This window comes from Sapajus apella, unplaced genomic scaffold (assembly GCF_009761245.1).
Source record: "Sapajus apella isolate SASKATOON/1434 unplaced genomic scaffold, GSC_monkey_1.0 scaffold122, whole genome shotgun sequence".
In the NCBI taxonomy this organism is placed as follows: domain Eukaryota; kingdom Metazoa; phylum Chordata; class Mammalia; order Primates; family Cebidae; genus Sapajus; species Sapajus apella.
The window spans coordinates 159,209-177,509 of record NW_022437062.1 but is presented as its reverse complement, the minus strand read 5'-3'; the positions used below and the strand labels follow the sequence as shown (position 1 = coordinate 177,509).

The window sequence follows — 18,301 nt, the reverse complement described above, 5'->3', positions numbered from 1 at the left end:
ACACACACACACACACACACACACACACACACACACACACACACACACACACAGATTAGATAGATAGATAGATAGATAGATAGATAGATAGATAGGGAATTTCCAGTGCGGACAACCAGGCTGCACTTTCTCCAAAAATCTCCAAAATGCAACAGCTCTATCCCCAGTCAATTAAATTCTGTTTTCAACAGAACACAAACTAAAGGTGTTTCACAGTTTCACATACATGAATATCCTGCTGGGTAAAAAGTGTCACAGAGTACTGTCACAATGCAAGGGCTATGTGCTCAGTGCATGCCGTTCAGCCATATGCCTCATGTTCTTATTTTAATACAAACACTGAAAGATAGGTATTTTCACCATGTTACAGATGAAAAAATAAGGCTCAGAAGGGCAACTGCCCCAGGGCATATTACTGTGGGGAATCGTTGACTGGAACCAGATCTCTGCTGCTCCAGAATCCATGTGTTTTGTTTTGTTTTTTATTAGCAACTGCATCTGCATAGAATCCATGTTTTTATCAAATACCATCCTGCTTGTTTGGAAAACATAAAGAAAGCAGCCCAAGCAAGGGCAGGTAGGAAAAGCTACGCAAAGAGCCTGGAGGCTTTTGAGGGGACTTAGAGATCTGGAAGGCTGCCTGAGGCAAGGTCTGAATAAGGCCAAGAGACAGAGCCCAGCCAGCGTAAAGCCCCGGAAGTAAAAGGGCCAGATATGGCACGGCGGTCCTGGGTGAACTGATGTCTAGGGTGCCAGTGAACCCCCACCCAAAGTCGTCTCAAGCCACCCAAAACCAAGACTTTGTTCACACCAGAGCCCCGCATGCCCTCTTACCCCAGCGCAGGGCGTCCAGACCCGCGCAGGAAATTCTGGCGTTCAGACCCCAGGCCTCAGTCGCTCAGATCTCTAGGGCTGTCTGGATTGGGTGAATCAGGTCCCAAGGCTTCTATGTGGTGTTTCGGGGCCGGGCCGGAGTAGAAGATCCAAAACGTTAGGCACCCCAGCCCCAGCTCACTCACCGCAACAGCTGCCCAGCAAACGCTTGGCTCAGCTCTGTCGCCCGCAGTTCAGAGGAAATCAAGAGGGGCGGAGTCTCCGAGTGACGGATCCCAGGAGTCCTCCAACTACCTTCCTACCCGACGATATTCTGTGCGTCGATTGGTCGAGAGGAGCTCGGCGGGTGAAGAAACGCGGAGCTGCGAGCGGTGGGCGGGGCTCTGGTTGCCGTGAAACGGATTGCCCCTCCCGAAGGCCGAGTTGATTCCTTGTAGATCCAAGGTTCCAGCCCCTGCTTGGATAGGGAAGCCCAATTTCCAAGATTTTTGACTTCGTGGTCTCCGGAGCCAGTTCACCTTCTTCACAATTATCTCCGCCTGTGTTTGTCGTCCAAAAATTTCACCCCTTCGTTCCCCTAGTTAGAGCACTTCCGTGGCTTCTTTCCTTATTTTGAGGAGACCCATGTCTCATTTATCAAGTTATGAAGCTTTTCTTCAGTCAATAGATAGCAAACTCCTGCTGTGTTCTAAGCATCGTGTCAAGCTTGAATTCAAGACACATATGATGTGGTATACGACCCGGATATCCTTACAGCTTAGTTGTTTAGAACGGGGGTCCGCCATGGAGGCCTAAAAGTTTACAAATAACGGTAAAGAGCTATAGACGGCTGGGCGCAGTGACTCACGCCTGTAATCCCAGTACTCTGGGAGGGCGAAGCGGGTAGATCACCTGAGGTCAGGAGTTCGAGATCAGCCCGGCCAACAGGGTGAAACCCCATCTCTACTAAAAATACAAAAATTAGCTGGGCGTGGTGGTGCATGCCTGTAATCCCTGCTACTCATGAGACTGAGGCAGGAGAATCGCTTGAACACAGGAGGTGGAGTTGCACCACCGCCCCCGGCCTGTAATCCTAACACTTTGGGGGCCTTATGTGATCCCATTTAGAGACCACCATAGGCAATGTGGCAAAATCTCGTCTGTACTAAAAATACAAAAAAATTTAGCTGGTCACGGTGTTTCATGTCTGTAATCTCGGCTACTAGGGAGGCTGAGGTGGGAGGATCACCTGATTTCAGAAGTTGAGGCTGCAGTGAGCCAAGATCATGCCACTGCACTCCATCCTGGATGATGGGAATGAGATCTTGTCTCAGATTTTTTTTTAATGTTAATGAATTTAAATTTCATTAGCCACATGTAGCTATTGTACGGCACATAGCTAATGGTGACGGTATTGTGTTTTGTTTGTTTTGTTTTGAGATGGAGTCTTGCTCTGTCACACAGGCTGGAGTACAGTGGTGCAATCTCGGCTCACTGGAACTCCGCCTCCTGGGTTCAAGCGATTCTCCTGCCTCAGCCTCTTGAGTAGCTGGGACTACAAGCGCATGCCACCATGTGTAGGGCTGAGGGCCCCATAGCGTCGTGGGGTGTCCCTTATGCTGTGCTGAGGCACAGGATCTGAGAAATAAAGAGACAGGACACAGAAGTACAAGGAAAACTCAGATGGGCTCAGGGGGCCCACGCCACCTATAAGCAAAGTTAAGTGAGGCCCTGAATGTCTAGAAGCGTCAGTATTTATTGTGTATAGGTTAGGGAGCAGGGCAGTGAGTGAAGTCATCTTTAAGGATAGTGCTAGGGTCGTGAGCAATAAAACAAGTGGTCCATTCCCATTAGGTCACTTAGGCTAGGAGGTGGACATTTCGCAGCAAGGGGTTCATTCCCATTAGGTTATCAAGGCAAGGAAGTGGGCCGTGTGCAGTAAGGGGTCCACTCCCATTAGGTCACCGAGGCATAGAGGTGGGCTGTGTGCAGTGAAGAGGGTGCAGTGTGCAATACCTCTATCTATTGGCAAGCTACTTTAAAAAAAATTTATAGGAGAATGCTTTAAGTCACACAGCAGTAACAAAGCTGTCAGAGTTACTGCCACCTGCTGGCAGCTTCCAATGAGTTATATAGGAAAATGCTTTTCAAGCAGCACAGTAACAAGAGCTAATAAAGTTCACAGTCACCAAGGTGCAATTATCCAGAAGGGTTTTTTTTTTTTTTTTTTTTTTTTTTGAGACGGAGTTTCGCTCTTGTTACCCAGGCTGGAGTGCAATGGCGCGATCTCGGTTCACCGCAATCTCCGCCTCCCGGGTTCAGGCAATTCTCCTGCCCCAGCCTCCTGAGTCGCTGGGATTACAGGCACACGCCACCATGCCCAGCTAATTTTTTGTAGTTTTAGTAGAGACGGGGTTTCACCATGTTGACCAGGATGGTCTCGATCTCTTGACCTCGTGATCCACCCGCCTCGGCCTCCCACGGTGCTGGGATTACAGGCTTGAGCCACCGCGCCCGGCCTCCAGAAGGGTTTTAAGCCCTCAGATGCTCAAAGCATTGAGAGTCTCAGGGCAGCTGTCCACAAAAACTAGAGCAAGGTCCTACAACTCCTTTATCAGGAGAAGTGGCTCTTGCCCCAAGCTTGTCATACAATGGGTATCTTTACGATACTGAATGCTGCCTCCTGGGCCATAGCTTCTTGTCCTGGTATAACTGTTTTTCCCTTAAATCATGCTTTGCACTGTGTCTGCTCCAGACATTCCTCCAACTATATTAAGTAGTTCACAGAACCTCAAGGTGGGTGGAGAGTCAGGCTTTAGGTCTATACAGCCAGGAAGAGTATCTAAACCTCACTGAGAGACTGCACAGGGAACATCCTATGGCCACTGAACATAAATAGCTGGCACCATTTGTTGTGGGCACTGGACATGAGAACCTCCCTTACTGTTGGCCTCCCAGATTAGATGCGTCCAATGCTGCCTTGTTAGACATAGATTTCACACTGGGCCGTCTTCCTCGGCTGTGTGCCTCTGAACCAAAGTCTCTGCTTGAGAGATGGAGCCCAGATCGGATGCTTCTGTCCAAGCTCCAGCAGAGTGTGGGAAGGCTCTAGCTTCCACCTCTAGGGGGCAGTAACGTAATGTGAGAAATCCCCCCCCCCCCAAAAGAAGGGTGTTCAGAAGATGCTGTTTATAGAATATGACAAATATCTATTCTACATGGTCTATGCTAGTGCTTCTCAAACTTTGACATGCAGAAAAATCACCTGGGGACCATGTTAAAATGCAAATTCTCATTTAGCAGGTCAGAAGGGGAGGGGGAACAAGATTCTGCTGTTTTCTGTCTTCACAGTTTTGCCAGGCACTATTCAAAGTATTTTACTCATTTAATTATCCCGCCCCAATGCTATGGAGCAGAGAAGCTGGCTAAGAATAAATACTTTTCTTTTGGATAAGGTTCTACTCTCACTGTAAATATCTCACTGTAATAAGATGACAGAGTTGAGGGATGATGTCTCTCCTGTGAAGTAATTTGGTTCTAATATACCCCACAATCAATGGAAAATTCTACCTCTTATTTCTGGAGGGAGTCAGGAATCAGGCTTTTCAGCATATGGAGTTCTACAGCTGTGAATATCTCAGCTGCAGCCCCTCAGTTAGTTTAGTGAGACTGACAACTTGAAGAAGAAATTTGGCTAAAAAAGATGTTCCTTTTTCCTCTCCAGAATACAAATGCATAGGATAAGAATTAGACTGTGTCCAGTTTTTTTGTTTTTGTTTTTTCAAACTAACATTGAAATGCCTCCTTATTTGGATGAATCTCACTCTGGATACTAAAGGGGGTTAGAGTCTTGGCCGGGTACTGTGGCACATGCCTGTAATCCCAGCACTAATAATACAAAAATTAGCTGGGCGTGGTGGCAAGCGCCTGTAGTCCCAGCTACTTGGGAGGCTGAGACAGAAGAATCGCTTGAACCCAGGAGGCAGAGGTTGCAGTGAGCCAAGATCAAGCCACTGCACTCCAGCCTGGGCAAGAGCAAGACTCCGTCTCAAAAAAAAAGGAGGAGTTAAATTCTTCCCCAGGCACCTGGAAGTGAGGGCTCAGACCAATGAGGTTTGCCTGATGGAAGTCCTCCCCTGCAGGACTCTGAACTTTGGGAGAGGGACAGAGAGACACAAGGAGATTTATGGGCCTCCAAGGGGTGGCAGGGCTGCAGGAAAATGGGTCCTTTGGAACAACATAGTGTGTGGTGTCTACAGCACCCCAACTGGGTTTCTTCCCTGACATTCCTGAAGCCAGGCTTTCAAAAGCCTTGGTTTTCCTTGATTTGGCCCTTTTCTGAGACTATTCTCCACCTGTCTTGTGAATTCGATGGTACTAATATTCTTTCCATAATTCCCTCTCTGATGAAGTTAGCCAGAATTGGTTTATTTTGCAATTAAGAGCCTCGCAATATATCCTCTAATGGGAGGCGAATGGGGATCTCTAATCCTCATGCTGTTAGGGGAAACACAGATGTGAACACATTGCTTCTGGGGTGCTTGTGTGTGTGCTGTAAATACACATATAACAATCTTGTTGAGATATGTCACATACTGTAATATTGACCCTTTTAAAGTATACAATACAGTGGGTTTTAGTATATTCGCAGAATTTAGCAATCTTTATTCTGGTTGTTAGTTTTTGTTTTGTTTTAAATAAAGCTCCTTTCAAGCATTTCTCCAGACCGAAGGGACTACGTAATCGGAATCTACACTACCAACTGCTGCCATGGCCTTTACACGGAGCAATTCCAAGGGTTTCCTTTATAAATAACGTCGTATCTCCTAATAGGAAGACATCTGCATAAGGTCACTTTTGGTAAGACATTTACAGTCTTAACGCCGCTCACTCAATTCACCTAATTCAACTCGAGTAACACTTATTCGCTCACTCAACGCAGACCCCGCCTCGGGACTGGACCTCTCTGATTTGCTGGGGCCGAGTGACGTCCTCAGATCGCGACCCCGGAGTGGGGGTAGCGTGGTTATGTGGGTGAGCCGCAGCGGATGGCCCGGGGTTCTGGGACTGTGGCGCTACCACCTCCAGCGCCCTAGCTTTGCCAGGACTTGGAGTGGCTATAAGGGCCCAATGGCAGAAACACTGTCTACCCAGGTTGGGACAACGGGCGGGCTAAAGGCTCTGCATCAGCAAAATGGTGACGCTGGTGGCGACGCGATGGTTGGGCCTCCCCCGGAGCCCCTGAAGCCGGCGGGCCAGGAAGTGGAGCCGGCCCCAGTTGGCGGGGAGCATGCCTCGACTGCAGCCCAGGGCCCGGGCAAGCGTAAGAAGCGCCGCGGCGCAACCGGGGAACGTGTCGTGCCGCCCCCGAAGAAGCGGCGGACCGGGGTGAGCTTCGGCGATGAGCACTTTGCAGAAACCAGTTATTACTTCGAGGGCGGCCTGCGTAAGGTGCAGCCCTATTACTTTGATTTCCGGACCTACTGCAAAGGCCGCTGGGTGGGCCACAGCTTGCTGCACGTCTTCAGCACCGAGTTCCGAGCTCAGCCCCTGGCCTACTACGAGGCCGCGATCCGGGCGGGCCGCCTGCATCTCAACGAGGAGCCGGTGCAGGACCTCAACATCGTGCTCAAGGTGGAGTCCTGTTGGGGCTGGCCAGAATCTGGCAAGGAAAGGGGGTGGTTTTTTGTGTTTGTTTTTGTTTTGACTTAGTAAATCATAGGTACTGGATTAAAATCATGGCAACTGTAAAGCTTTCGCGCTTTCATTTGGAACACTTTTAGCCCCCGTTTTCCACCCTCGAAAGTGGACAGAGTCTCTGTGCTTCAGAACTCAGCCTGTTTATCCTCTTCTTCAGGGCAGCTTCCTTGCTACCAAAGGACAGAAGTTGGAATTGCCATAATTCCTTTAAACACTGTCTTGTGGCAAGGGCACTGATCGCTTTATCCTGCATTGTAGATCTCTGTGCAAATAGTAATAATAGGGGCTATCATTTATGTCTCTTTACTGTGTGCTGAGCACAAAGTTAACCATTTTATGTCCATTAACGTCTAATTCTAATGACAACCTTGTGAAGTAGGTATTGCCACTCCATTTTACCTATGAGGAAACTAAGGAAACTCAAGGAGTAAGGCCAAACAGTGCCACTACCAAAGCCTGTGCTCCTTATAACTGAAACTGTTTAACGTAGAGCCTGATACGTTAATAGAGTTGGGAGATGTCAGGGATAAAGACTAGAATTGTTTAGCCCAGTGCTTTGCCTCCGTTCAAATTCCATCACAGGTGTGAGATACCAGACACCCCTGTCAGAAGTTACACTGTTTACTTGTGAGTAACAGTGGTTTACCATGTTGTGAGTGGAGGAAAGCATTTGGGGAATGGATGGTTTTAGAGTAACTTGTCCCATTGATCAAGCAGTTTGAGTCAATATATAACAGATTTACTTTGACGAATTCCCTCTCCTATCCCAATTCTAAAAGCACAGTTCTGGTCTAACCCTCACATTCCACAGGAAATGGAGACCCAGAGAAGATAAACGACTTGCCCACAAGCATGTAGTGAGCCTGTGCCAAATCCTGGTCTAGAGCCCACATCCCTGGACTTAAACCTTAGTTTTGTTTGTTCGAGATAGTGATAAGTGATGATTTATGGAGGTTTTCCTCCATTAAAAAAGTTTTACCTTGCCAGGCGTGGCGGCTCATGCCTGTAATCCCAGCACTTTGAGAGGCCGTAGTGGGTGGACCACGAGTTCAAGAGATCGAGACCATCCTGGCCAACATGGTGAAACCCCGTCTCTACTAAAAAATACAAAATTTGGCTGGGTGTGGTGGCACACGCCTGTAGTCCCAGCTACTTGGGAGGCTGAGGCAGGAGTATTGCTTGAACCCGGGAGGCAGAGGTTGCAGTGAGCGGAGCTTGTGCTACTGCAGTCCAGCAGGGCGACAGTGCGAGACTCTGTCTCAAAAAAAAGTTTTACCTTTAAAATACCTTTATTGTAGGGAAAATACAATCAGCAAAACCAAAAAACATTCATAATCTCACCATCAGATATCACAGTTAACATTTTTGTGTGTGTTCTTCCAGTAACTTCAATGCCAGCTATATGCTTGTCTGTCTGTCTGTTTATAAATTGAGGTCACACTGTGCACACTGCTCTTTCTGCCTAAGGATGTGCTGTCACCATTTTTCCATGTCAGTAGGGAACAGGGGAAGCTGGGTATGGAGTTGACTGATTACAGGCTGCTGGTCCCTGGGCCAACCTGTTATCTTTGTCTTTGACAGGACAATGATTTCTTGCGGAACACAGTGCACAGGCATGAGCCACCAGTCACAGCAGAGCCCATTCGCCTGCTAGCTGAGAATGAAGATGTGGTGGTTGTAGACAAGCCTTCCTCCATTCCTGTCCACCCGTGTGGCCGCTTCCGACACAACACAGTTATATTCATCCTAGGCAAGGAGCACCAACTCAAGGAGCTACACCCATTGCATCGGCTTGACCGCCTTACCTCAGGGGTACTTATGTTTGCGAAGACAGCTGCAGTCTCTGAGAGAATTCACGAGCAGGTTCGGGACCGGCAGGTGAGTCAGACTTTTGTCTCCTACAGGCCTTTTCTTGGGCTCTCGAATGCTCTGTTTCAAAAGGGCATCATGGAGTTCTGAAGTGGGCCTTTATATTTGACCTTCCTTCTTACCTTAAGGCAGGTCAACGCCTAAAGTGCCAAATGCAGAATATCTCATAATGTTTCCAAACAATCTTTAGAGATGACTTACACTGTCTCTCTTAGTAGTTTGCTGTTTTGAAGTTTTAATATGCTGACAAAGCCAGGCACGGTGGCTCACACCTGTAATCCCAGCATTTGGGGAGGCTGAGACAGGAGGGTGACGAGCCCAGGAGGTTGAGACCAGCCTGGGCAACATAGGGAGACACTGTCTCTACAAAAAAACAAAACTTAGCCTGGCATGGTGGCACATGCCTGTGGTTTCTGCTACTTGGGAGACTGGGTAGGAGGATCTCTTGGGCCTGGGAGGTTGAGGCTGCAGTGAGCCATGATCGTGTCACTGATGTCCAGCCTGAGCTATAGAGCAAGAACTTGGTCTCAAAAAAATAAAATAACATAAGAAAATAAAAGGCTGACAGGCTGAGCAAGGCTTTTAAGATTGTTGGGAGAGCCTGCTTGGTGGAAAGATTCTAGATGTAGTTGGAAAAGGCTTGATACAGGAGTTTAATGGTAATAATTGTTGTCTTGAGACTTGTAATTCTGGATCTGAATCGTAATACATTTATTGAGTGCATACTGTATACCAGGTTTAGTACCATGCACACTAAAGCCTAACTTACTAAATGCTTATCACAGCCCAATGAGGTAAATGCTTTTCTTTTTCTTTTTTGAGATAGAGTTTCACTTTTGTTGCCCAGGCTGGAGTGCAGTGGTGCAGTCTCAGCTAACCGCAACTTCCGCCTCCCGGGTTTAAGCGATTCTCCTGCCTCAGCTTTCCTAGTAGCTGGGATTATAGGCATGAGCCACTATGCCTGGCTAATTTTGTATTTTTTAGTAGAGATGGGGTTTCTCCATGTTGATCATTCTGGTCTGGAACTCCCAACTTGAGGTGATCCACCCACCTTGATCTCCCAAAGTGCTGGGATTACAGGCGTGGGCCACTGCACCCAGCCAGTAAATGCTCTTCTAATTTCACATTTTCTAGATGAGTTAGTAGGATTTAGAGGTTAAGTAATGAAACCAAGATCACAAAACTGACAAATGGTAGAGCTGGAATTGGAATCTTCTGTCTGACAATGGTCCTTATCACCCCACAGAGGGTTTGGACTCCATGAATTTAGGCTTTGTACTGACTTTCTTCCTCTTTCCTCCTATGTAGCTGGAGAAGGAGTATGTGTGCCGGGTGGAAGGGGAGTTCCCTACCGAGGAAGTGACCTGTAAAGAACCCATCTTAGTGGTGTCTTACAAAGTAGGGGTGTGCCGTGTAGATCCCCAGGGCAAGCCCTGTGAGACAGTGTTCCAGAGACTAAGCTACAATGGCCACTCCAGTGTGGTACAGTGCCGGCCACTCACAGGCCGCACGCACCAGATTCGAGTCCACCTTCAGTTCTTGGGCCATCCCATTCTCAACGACCCCATCTATAACTCAGCTGCCTGGGGTCCCTCCCGAGGCCGGGGTGGTCACATTCCCAAGACAGATGAGGAATTGCTACGGGACCTGGTAGCAGAGCACCAGGCCAAACAGAGCCTGGATGTGTTAGATCTCTGTGAGGGTGACCTGTCCCCAGGACTCACAGACTCTGCAGCCCCCTCCTCAGAGTTGGGCAAGGACAACCTGGAAGAGTTGGCTGCCGCTGCCCAGAAGATGGAGGAAGTAGTTGAGGCAGTGCCTCAGGATTTGGACACAATAGCGTTGGCACCAGAGAAGGCAATTGAAACAGACGTCATGAATCAAGAGACAGACCCACTCTGTGCAGAGTGCCGGCTGGTACGACAGGATCCCTTGCCCCAAGACCTTGTGATGTTCCTACACGCCCTACGCTATAAAGGGCCAGGCTTTGAGTACTTTTCGCCAATGCCTGCCTGGGCACAGGATGACTGGCAAGAAGACTGAGGGCTGTGGACATTGGAGGGATTGCTTCTTGGGTTGTGACAAGGTTAGGCCATAGGGGCAAGGGCTCACCCCATGGGCTGGCACTTGGGGTTTCTACGAGGGACCTGCTCCTACTTGCTACCTCCTTCCAACAGGAATTTGGAGACTTTTTGGTTTGTAAATAGATCCCTTTTTCTAACATCTTTTGTGTCTGGTTTTCTTACTTCTGGTTTCTTTTTTATTATGACTGATGTAAAATTCACATAACCTAAAATTAACCACTTTAACTGTCCAGGCACTGTGGCTCGTGGCCATAGTGACTTTGAGAGATAGCTTTGAGAGATAGAAGTGAAAGGATCACTTAAGGCCAGGAGTTCCAGGCTAAAGTCAACTGTGTGCTGCCGCACTCCAGAGCCTGGGTAACAGAATGAGACCGTGACCCTTAAAAAAAAAAAAAAAAAAAGCCGGGCGCGGTGGCTCAAGCCTGTAATCCCAGCACTTTGGGAGGCCGAGGTGGGTGGATCACGAGGTCAAGAGATCGAGACCATCCTGGTCAACACGGTGAAACCCCGTCTCTACTAAAATTACAAAAAATTAGCTGGGCATGGTGGCGTGTGCCTGTAATCCCAGCTACTCAGGAGGCTGAGGCAGGAGAATTGCCTGAACCCAGGAGGCGGAGGTTGCGGTGAGCCGAGATCGCGCCATTGCACTCCAGCCTGGGTAACAAGAGCGAAACTCCATCTCAAAAAAAAAAAAAAAAAAAACAGCTTCTCGTGTGATCCACAGCCTCTGGGCGTGTTCCACCTCGCCATGACTTCCTACAGCTATTGCCGGTCATGGGCCACATTCCTTCAGGGGCCTGGGGTGACGGCTCTGTGTGATTTCCTACCTGGAGGAGGTATACACCCTCGAGGTGGCCAACAGTGAGCTGGAGGTGAAGATGTGTGACTGGTACCAGAAGCAGGGGCCCGGGCCTTCCTGTGACTACAGACACTACTACAAGACCATCTAGGACCTGTGGACCACGCCCAGCCAGAATTGTTTTCTTAATTTCATGTTTTGAGTCTTTATTCATTGCTGCTGTATAGAAATATGATAGATTATTGGCTGGGCACAGCGGCTCATGCCTGTAATCCCAGCACTTTGTGAGGCTGACTGGGGTGGATCACCTGAGGTCAGGAGTTCAAGACCAGCCTGGCCAACATGGTGAAACCTCGTCTCTACTAAAACTACAAAAATTAGCCGGGCATGGTGGCATGCACCTGTAGTCCCAGCTACTCAAGAGGCTGAGACAGGAGAATCACTTGAAGCCAAGAGGTGGAGGTTGCAGTGAGCCAAAATCATGCCACTGCACTCCAGCCTGGGCGACAGACTGAGATGCTGCATCAAAAAAAAAAAAGACTGATTTTTGTGTGTTGATTTTGTACTCTGCAATTTTGCTGAATTTGTTAGTTTTTTTTTGTGGATTCTTCAGGGATATATACATATTATATAATATATAGATTATACTATGTATATTATATATATTTTTATACATATATAATCCATGTCATCTGTAAATAGAGATAATGTTACTTCTTCCCTACCCATTTAGATGCCTTTTGCTTCTGTTTCTTGTCTAATTGCTATGGATAGAACTTCCAATACAATGTTGAATAGAAGTAGCATAGGGAAAGTAGGAATCCTTGTCTTGCTCCTGATCTTAGGCGGAAAGTTTTCAGTTTTCACTGTTGTATGTAATGTTACCTGTGGGCTTTTCATAAATGCCTGTTACCATATTGAGGATGTTCTTGCCCTGTATTTCTGCCTAGACAGCCCTTCGACTTCTGCTTAGGCAGAAACCTTTTCTGTCCTGTTCCTTCTGTTGTACATCTGTCATGTATATTCTGTTTTTTTGGAGTACTCATAAAGAGGACCATGGAGTTTTGTTTTCAGGTAATTTCCTTGTGAATAACAAAGGCTTATTCATACCAAATCCGTTGTCTTTGACAAGCACATAAGGAGCAGAAGCAGTATTGGGGAAAGCAATTGTGTTTATATTCTTGTAGTGGTTCATAGTTGTCGTTAACCACCTTCTATATGCCAAACATTATTGCTGGGATACAGAGATGAATGTCTGGCCCCTGCCCTTTTAGAATACACACAATGAAATGTGCAAGTACAAAGGAAACCAGTGGAAATATGATATAATTCTGTCTGAAAGTACCAATACAGATTTCCCAGAGAAAGAGGCATTTCACAGTGACTTAGAATTTGCCTAGTAGAGATATAAGAGAATTCCAGATAGAGGGGCAATTTGAGAGAAGGTAGTCATATTCCAGAACTTGAGAAGACAGAGGAGGAGATACCCAAGGAGAGCATTTAACCCTGGGGCTCCAGTATATGGCTCCCTATCACTTATTATGAAGCCTTTGAGTGACATTTATATCACAAGGCATAGAAACAACCCCAGTGATATAGGATTCTCTCTCTTTTTATTTTTTTTAAATTTTTCTCTTTTGGACCTGAAGAAAGAGATACAGGATTCTCATGGATCTGAGTATTTGCTCAGCTTCAAGGAAAGTCTATTCCATGAGCCAGCCAACTCCCCTTATCACGGAGACCCTCCATAACTCAGGAGCTGTGGTCTCCTAGGACTGGAAAGAATGAGATATCCAATAAATTCATCTGGCAGATATTCGAAAGCCAACTATGTGCTGGATTCATACTAGGCTCTGGGTATATAATGGTGAGTAAGACAAATATGGTCTCAGCTCTTACAAAGTTTGCAGCCTGAATGTCCAGCACAATGGGGTAAACAAACAATGTGGTAAATGTTCTGTGTGACGAGAGAGGCAGAGGCTACCTTCACACTTAGTGCGGTTCCTTCCAGGATCCCAGGCTTCTGAATGGGGGGCATTAGCATTTGCTCATTTTCAATCTCATCTCTTCAGTTCTGAATTTTACCCTCTCTAGTGCTGTTTATTCCATTCTCATTATTTCAGAGGTCCTTGAGCTAGACACACATGGATGGACTTGAGAGAATCCCTGGATCTCCTGAAATTTTATGTAAAATTTTGTATATGTGTGTACTTTTCTTTCTTTCTGTTTTTCTTTCTTTTTTTTTAGATGGAGTCTCACTCTGTCACCAGGCTGGAGTGCAGTGACACAATCTTGGCTCACTGCAACCTCTGCCTCCTGGGTTCAAGTGATTCTTCTGCCTCCTCCTCCCGAGTAGCTGAGATTACCGGCATGCGCTACCATGCCCAGCTAATTTTTGTATATTTTTTTTTATGCAGATGGGGTTTCACTATCTTGGCCAGGCTGGTCTTGAACCTCTGACCTGGTGATCCACTTGATTCGGCCTCCCAAAGTGCTGGGATTACAGGCGTGAGCCACCACACCCAGCTGTATTTTCTTTTTAGTAGAGATGGTTTCACCATGTTGGGCCAGGATATCTCGGTCTCCTGACCTCATGATCTGTCTACCTTCGCCTCCCAAAGTGCTGGGATTACAGGCATAAGCCACCGTGCCTGGCCATGTGTATACTTCTCTGAGAAGACTATATATATTAATATTTCAACAGATTTTTTTTTTTTTTTTTTTGAGACAAAAGTCTCACTCAATTGCCAGGCTGGAGTGCACTGGCACGATCCCTGCTCACTGCAACCTCCGCCTCCCAGGCTCAAGCAATTCTCTTGCCTCAGCCTCCTGGGTAGCTAGAACTACAGGTGTGCACCACCATACCCAGCTAATTTTTGTATTTTTAGTCAAGAGAGGGTTTCACCATGTTGGTCAGGCGGATCTCGAACTCTTGACCTCGGGTGATCCACCTGCCTCAGCCTCCCAAAGTTCTGGGATTATAGGCATGAGCCACCATGCCTGGCCTTCAGCAGATTTTAAAGCTGCATGGTCCAATGCTGGCCACATATGGCTATTTAATTAAAAATAAATAAAATTGGCCAGGCGCGGTGGCTCAAGCCTGTAATCCCAGCACTTTGGGAGGCCAAGGCAGGTGGATCACGAGGTCAACAGATCGAGACCATCCTGGTCAACATGGTGAAACCCCGTCTCTACTAAAAATACAAAAAATTAGCTGGGCATGGTGGTGCGTGCCTGTAATCCCAGCTACTCAGGAGGCTGAGGCAGGAGAATTGCCTGAACCCAGGAGGCAGAGGTTGCGGTGAGCCGAGATCACGCCATTGCACTCCAGCCTGGGTAACAAGAGCGAAACTCCGTCTCAAAAAAAAAAAATAATAAATAAATAAATAAATAAATAAAATTAGCCAGGCGCCGTGGCTCATGCCTGTAATCCCAACACTTTGGGATGCTGAGGGGGCAGATCACAAGGTCAGGAGTTTGAGATCAGCCTGACCAACATGGTGAAAACCCGTCTCTACTTAAAAAATACAAAAATTAGCTGGGCGTGGTGGCACGCACCTGTAATCCCAGCTACTTGGGTGGCTGAGGCAGGAGAATCGCTTGAACCCAGGAGGCGGAGGTTGCAATGAGCGGAGAGAGCATGCCATTGCACTCCAGCCTGGGTGACAGAGTGAGTCTCCATCTCAAAAAAAAAAATTTTTTTTAATTTAATTTAAAATGCATGGAAGACCGAGGCGGGCAGATCACTTGAGTCTAGGAGTTCTAGACCAGCTTGGCCAACATGGCGAAACCCCGTCTCTATTAAAAATACAAAAATTAACCAGGCATGGTGGCATGTGCCTGTAATCCCAGCTACTCAGGAGGCTGAGGCAGGTTAATCGCTTGAACCTGGGAGGCAGAGGTTGTAGTGAGCTGAGATCATGCCACTGTACTCCAGTCTGGGCGACAGAGGAAGACTATCTCGAAAATAAAAATAAATAAAATGCAGTTCTTCTACTGCATTTGTCACATTTCCAGTTCTGGTGGCCACCATTAGACAGCACAGATATGGAATACTTCCATCACCTAGCATTAGACAGCACAGATATAGAATACTTCCATCACCTAGCAAAGTTCTATTGGGTGGCATTGCTTCAAAGGATCGCTACATGAAATGAGTTCGTGACTACAATTACTTCACTAGCCTGCAGACACCTAAAACACGGGCTGTGTTTGTGTGTGTGTGTGTGTGTGTGTTCTTCCACCATGCACATACTAATCGAGTAGTTGGTCTTTGTGTATTAATTAAATGCTATGCTAGGATAATACAAAACCTGTGACAAAGGTACTGCCTGTAAGGAGCTCGAGTTGAATCTAGTTGGCCTTTGCTATGGTTAACAACTGTTCTCTCTCTCTCTTTTTTTTTTTTTTTTTCAATTGAGATGGATTCTCACTCTGTCGCCCAGGCTGGAGTGCAGTGGCCCAATCTTGGCTCAGTGCCACCTCTGTCTCCTGTGTGCAAGTGATTCTCCTGCCTTGGCCTCGTGAGTAGCTGGGACTACAAGTGGGTGTCACCACGCCTGGCTAATTTTTTATATTTTTAGTAGAGATGGGGGGTGGCTTCACTGTGTTAGCAAGGATAGTCTCCAACTCCTAACCTCATGATCCACCCACCTCAGCCTCCCAAAGTGCTGGGATTACAGGTGTGGAGCCACTGTGCCCGGCCTACAGTTGGCTGCTCTTGAATGTGTTTTTTACCCTTATGAAATAGTCGCCTTTTAAAAGTTTTATTATGGCCCCTTCCCTTGCCCCTACTCTGGAGGTAACCACTATTAATAACTAAGGGGTCTCAAAGGGGTGGTGATGAGGCAGGAGAATAGGGTCTAGAGGCAGGGAAACTAAGGCAGTTTCACAATGACTTCCTAGAACTTAATTGATAGGAAAGCCCTAACTTTCCACTCCTAAGTAACCAAAGGACCAGAGGTTACTCCTTTTGCAAACCCCCAACTTTTCTGGCCGGCAGATGGGAAATTGAAAGTACCTCTGACTGGTTGCTTTTTGCGATCTATCAGATGTTTGCATAGGATTGTGACCTTTGTAACTTCATTTCAGCCTCTGATTGGTTGTTGTGTGAAACCAATCAGACTGATTCTGGGCCAAGTCTTCATTTGCATAGAAGTGCAACTTTGTAACTTCGCTTTAGCCTCTGACTGGTTGCTTTGTGCAACCAATAGATGTTTGCATAGGAGTGTGACCCTTGTAACTTCACTTCAGCCTCTGATTGCCAGCCACCACTTCATTTACGTGAGGTGAACACCAAGTGGCCAATGGGAAACCTCTATGGGTATTTGGATCTGAGAAGATTCCGTACCGTGGGCCCTTGAGCCACTGCCCATCCCATTCCCACACTGTGGAGTGTACTTATGTTTTCAATAAATCCCTGCCCTTATTTCGTTTCTTTCACTGCTTCATTTTTACCTTGCTTTGCTGTGAGTTTTGTTCAATTATTTGTTAAAAATGCCAAGAACCTGGACAACTTACAGTCAAAACCAGTAACAGAAGGAGGGGGGAACAATAATGATAAAAATTCAGGGTTCTTCTGCGTGTTTTCTTTTTTTTTTTTTTTTTTTCTTTCTGGAGACGGAGTTTCGCTCTTGTTACCCAGGCTGGAGTGCAATGGCGCGATCTCGGCTCACCGCAACCTCCGCCTCCTGGGTTCAGGCAATTCTCCTGCCTCAGCCTCCTGAGTAGCTGGGATTACAGGCACGCACCACCATGCCCAGCTAATTTTTTGTTTTTTTTAGTAGAGACGGGGTTTCACCGTGTTGACCAGGATGGTCTCGATCTCTTGACCTCGTGATCCACCCGCCTCGGCCTCCCAAAGTGCTGGGATTACAGGCTTGAGCCACCGCGCCCGGCCTTCTGCGTGTTTTCTATTCATAGATACACAAATCTACATGTATTTCCTTTAACAAAAATGAGATCATGGCTTACAAATTATTCTGCAGCTTGATTTTTTTTTATAGCTGCATTGTGTTTCATTGTACTATAATTCTGTTGGTGGAATTATAGGTGTTTTCAGTTTTTCACTATTCTCAGACCATGGTAAACATCCCTATACCCTTCCATACTTGTAGTGTAGTTTCTATAGGACAGTTTTTTTAGGGTAATTATGGGGTCAATGGCTTTAAATATAAATAGGTAATAGAAAACTGCCCTCCAAAAAGAATATAACAATTTTCATTCTCTCCAGTCATGTGAGAGGCTGAGGCAGCTGAATATAGCAACTGAAAATGCAGCTGGTCCAGCAGTTGCGTTATCAAAGTTGGCATTGGTTCCAGCCAGGGGTTGGAACCTGGGATTTCCCTGAATGTCTGTATCTTTTTCTGGACGACCTAGACTTGCTCCAGTCAATCTTGCCTCCAAAGACTTTAGAAAAAATGGACTCATTTCAAAGCCGTTTTGAGCTTTGGATTGTTGATCCTCAAAATTCACATGTTCTAGAACATAGGATTCTTGAAAACCAAAGATAGAGCAGCCATGGAATGTGACCAGCTTTTAGGTGGATAAGTTTACTGTGGTCCCGACGAGGTATCAGCAAAGGCACTCGTTCTGCATAGAACACTGTCTTGTACATGGTGAACAATATTGTCTATAATTATGATTATTATTTTCTTTCCCTCCAAGTCCTCTGTCCCTCTCTTCTTTTCATTTGAAGCTTGTCCTCGTTTTCAAAACTCCAATATTATAGTCAACCATTAACCAGGTCAAAACAGTTCAGAATTGCCTACTAAGCCGGGCGCGGTGGCTCACGCCTGTAATCCCAGCATTTTGGGAGGCTGAGGCAGGTGGATCACGAGGTCAAGAGATCGAGACCATCCTGGCCAACATGATGAAACCTGAAACCCCATCTCTCCTAAAAATACAAAAAGTAGCCGGGTATGAAGGTACATGCCTGTAATCCCAGCTACTTAGGAGGCTGAGGCACGAGAATAGCTTGAACCTGGGAGGCGGAGGTTGCAGTGAGCCAAGATCATGCCAGTGCACTCCAGCCTGG

General features: G+C 46.8%; 2 protein-coding genes and 1 long non-coding RNA gene across 6 annotated transcripts in view; 2 read left to right on the top strand and 1 right to left on the bottom strand.

Moving 5' to 3' along the window:
* CCDC32 (coiled-coil domain containing 32) overlaps window positions 1-1,129 on the bottom strand; it is an 11,550-nt gene extending 10,421 nt beyond the window's left edge. The window contains exon 1 of one of the 4 annotated variants that reach the window (XM_032261131.1): window positions 1,020-1,129. The gene's annotated coding sequence lies outside the window, so the exon portion shown is untranslated. Of the gene's footprint in view, window positions 1-834 lie in introns of all 4 variants that reach the window. The other 3 variants (XM_032261133.1, XM_032261130.1, XM_032261132.1) reach the window with 3 other exon arrangements.
* Window positions 1,130-5,808: 4,679 nt separating this feature from the next.
* On the top strand, window positions 5,809-10,848 carry RPUSD2 (RNA pseudouridine synthase domain containing 2). The gene is made up of 3 exons (XM_032261129.1): window positions 5,809-6,447; window positions 8,095-8,391; window positions 9,691-10,848. The coding sequence occupies exons 1-3, from the start codon at window positions 5,842-5,844 to the stop codon at window positions 10,423-10,425; spliced, it is 1,638 nt and encodes a 545-aa protein (XP_032117020.1). The 5' UTR covers window positions 5,809-5,841; the 3' UTR covers window positions 10,426-10,848.
* Window positions 10,849-15,759: 4,911 nt separating this feature from the next.
* LOC116538655 lies at window positions 15,760-16,693 on the top strand. Its single transcript, XR_004263730.1, has 2 exons — window positions 15,760-15,808; window positions 15,948-16,693. It is a non-coding gene; the product is annotated as an uncharacterized LOC116538655 (long non-coding RNA).
* The last annotated feature ends 1,608 nt before the right edge of the window (window positions 16,694-18,301 follow it).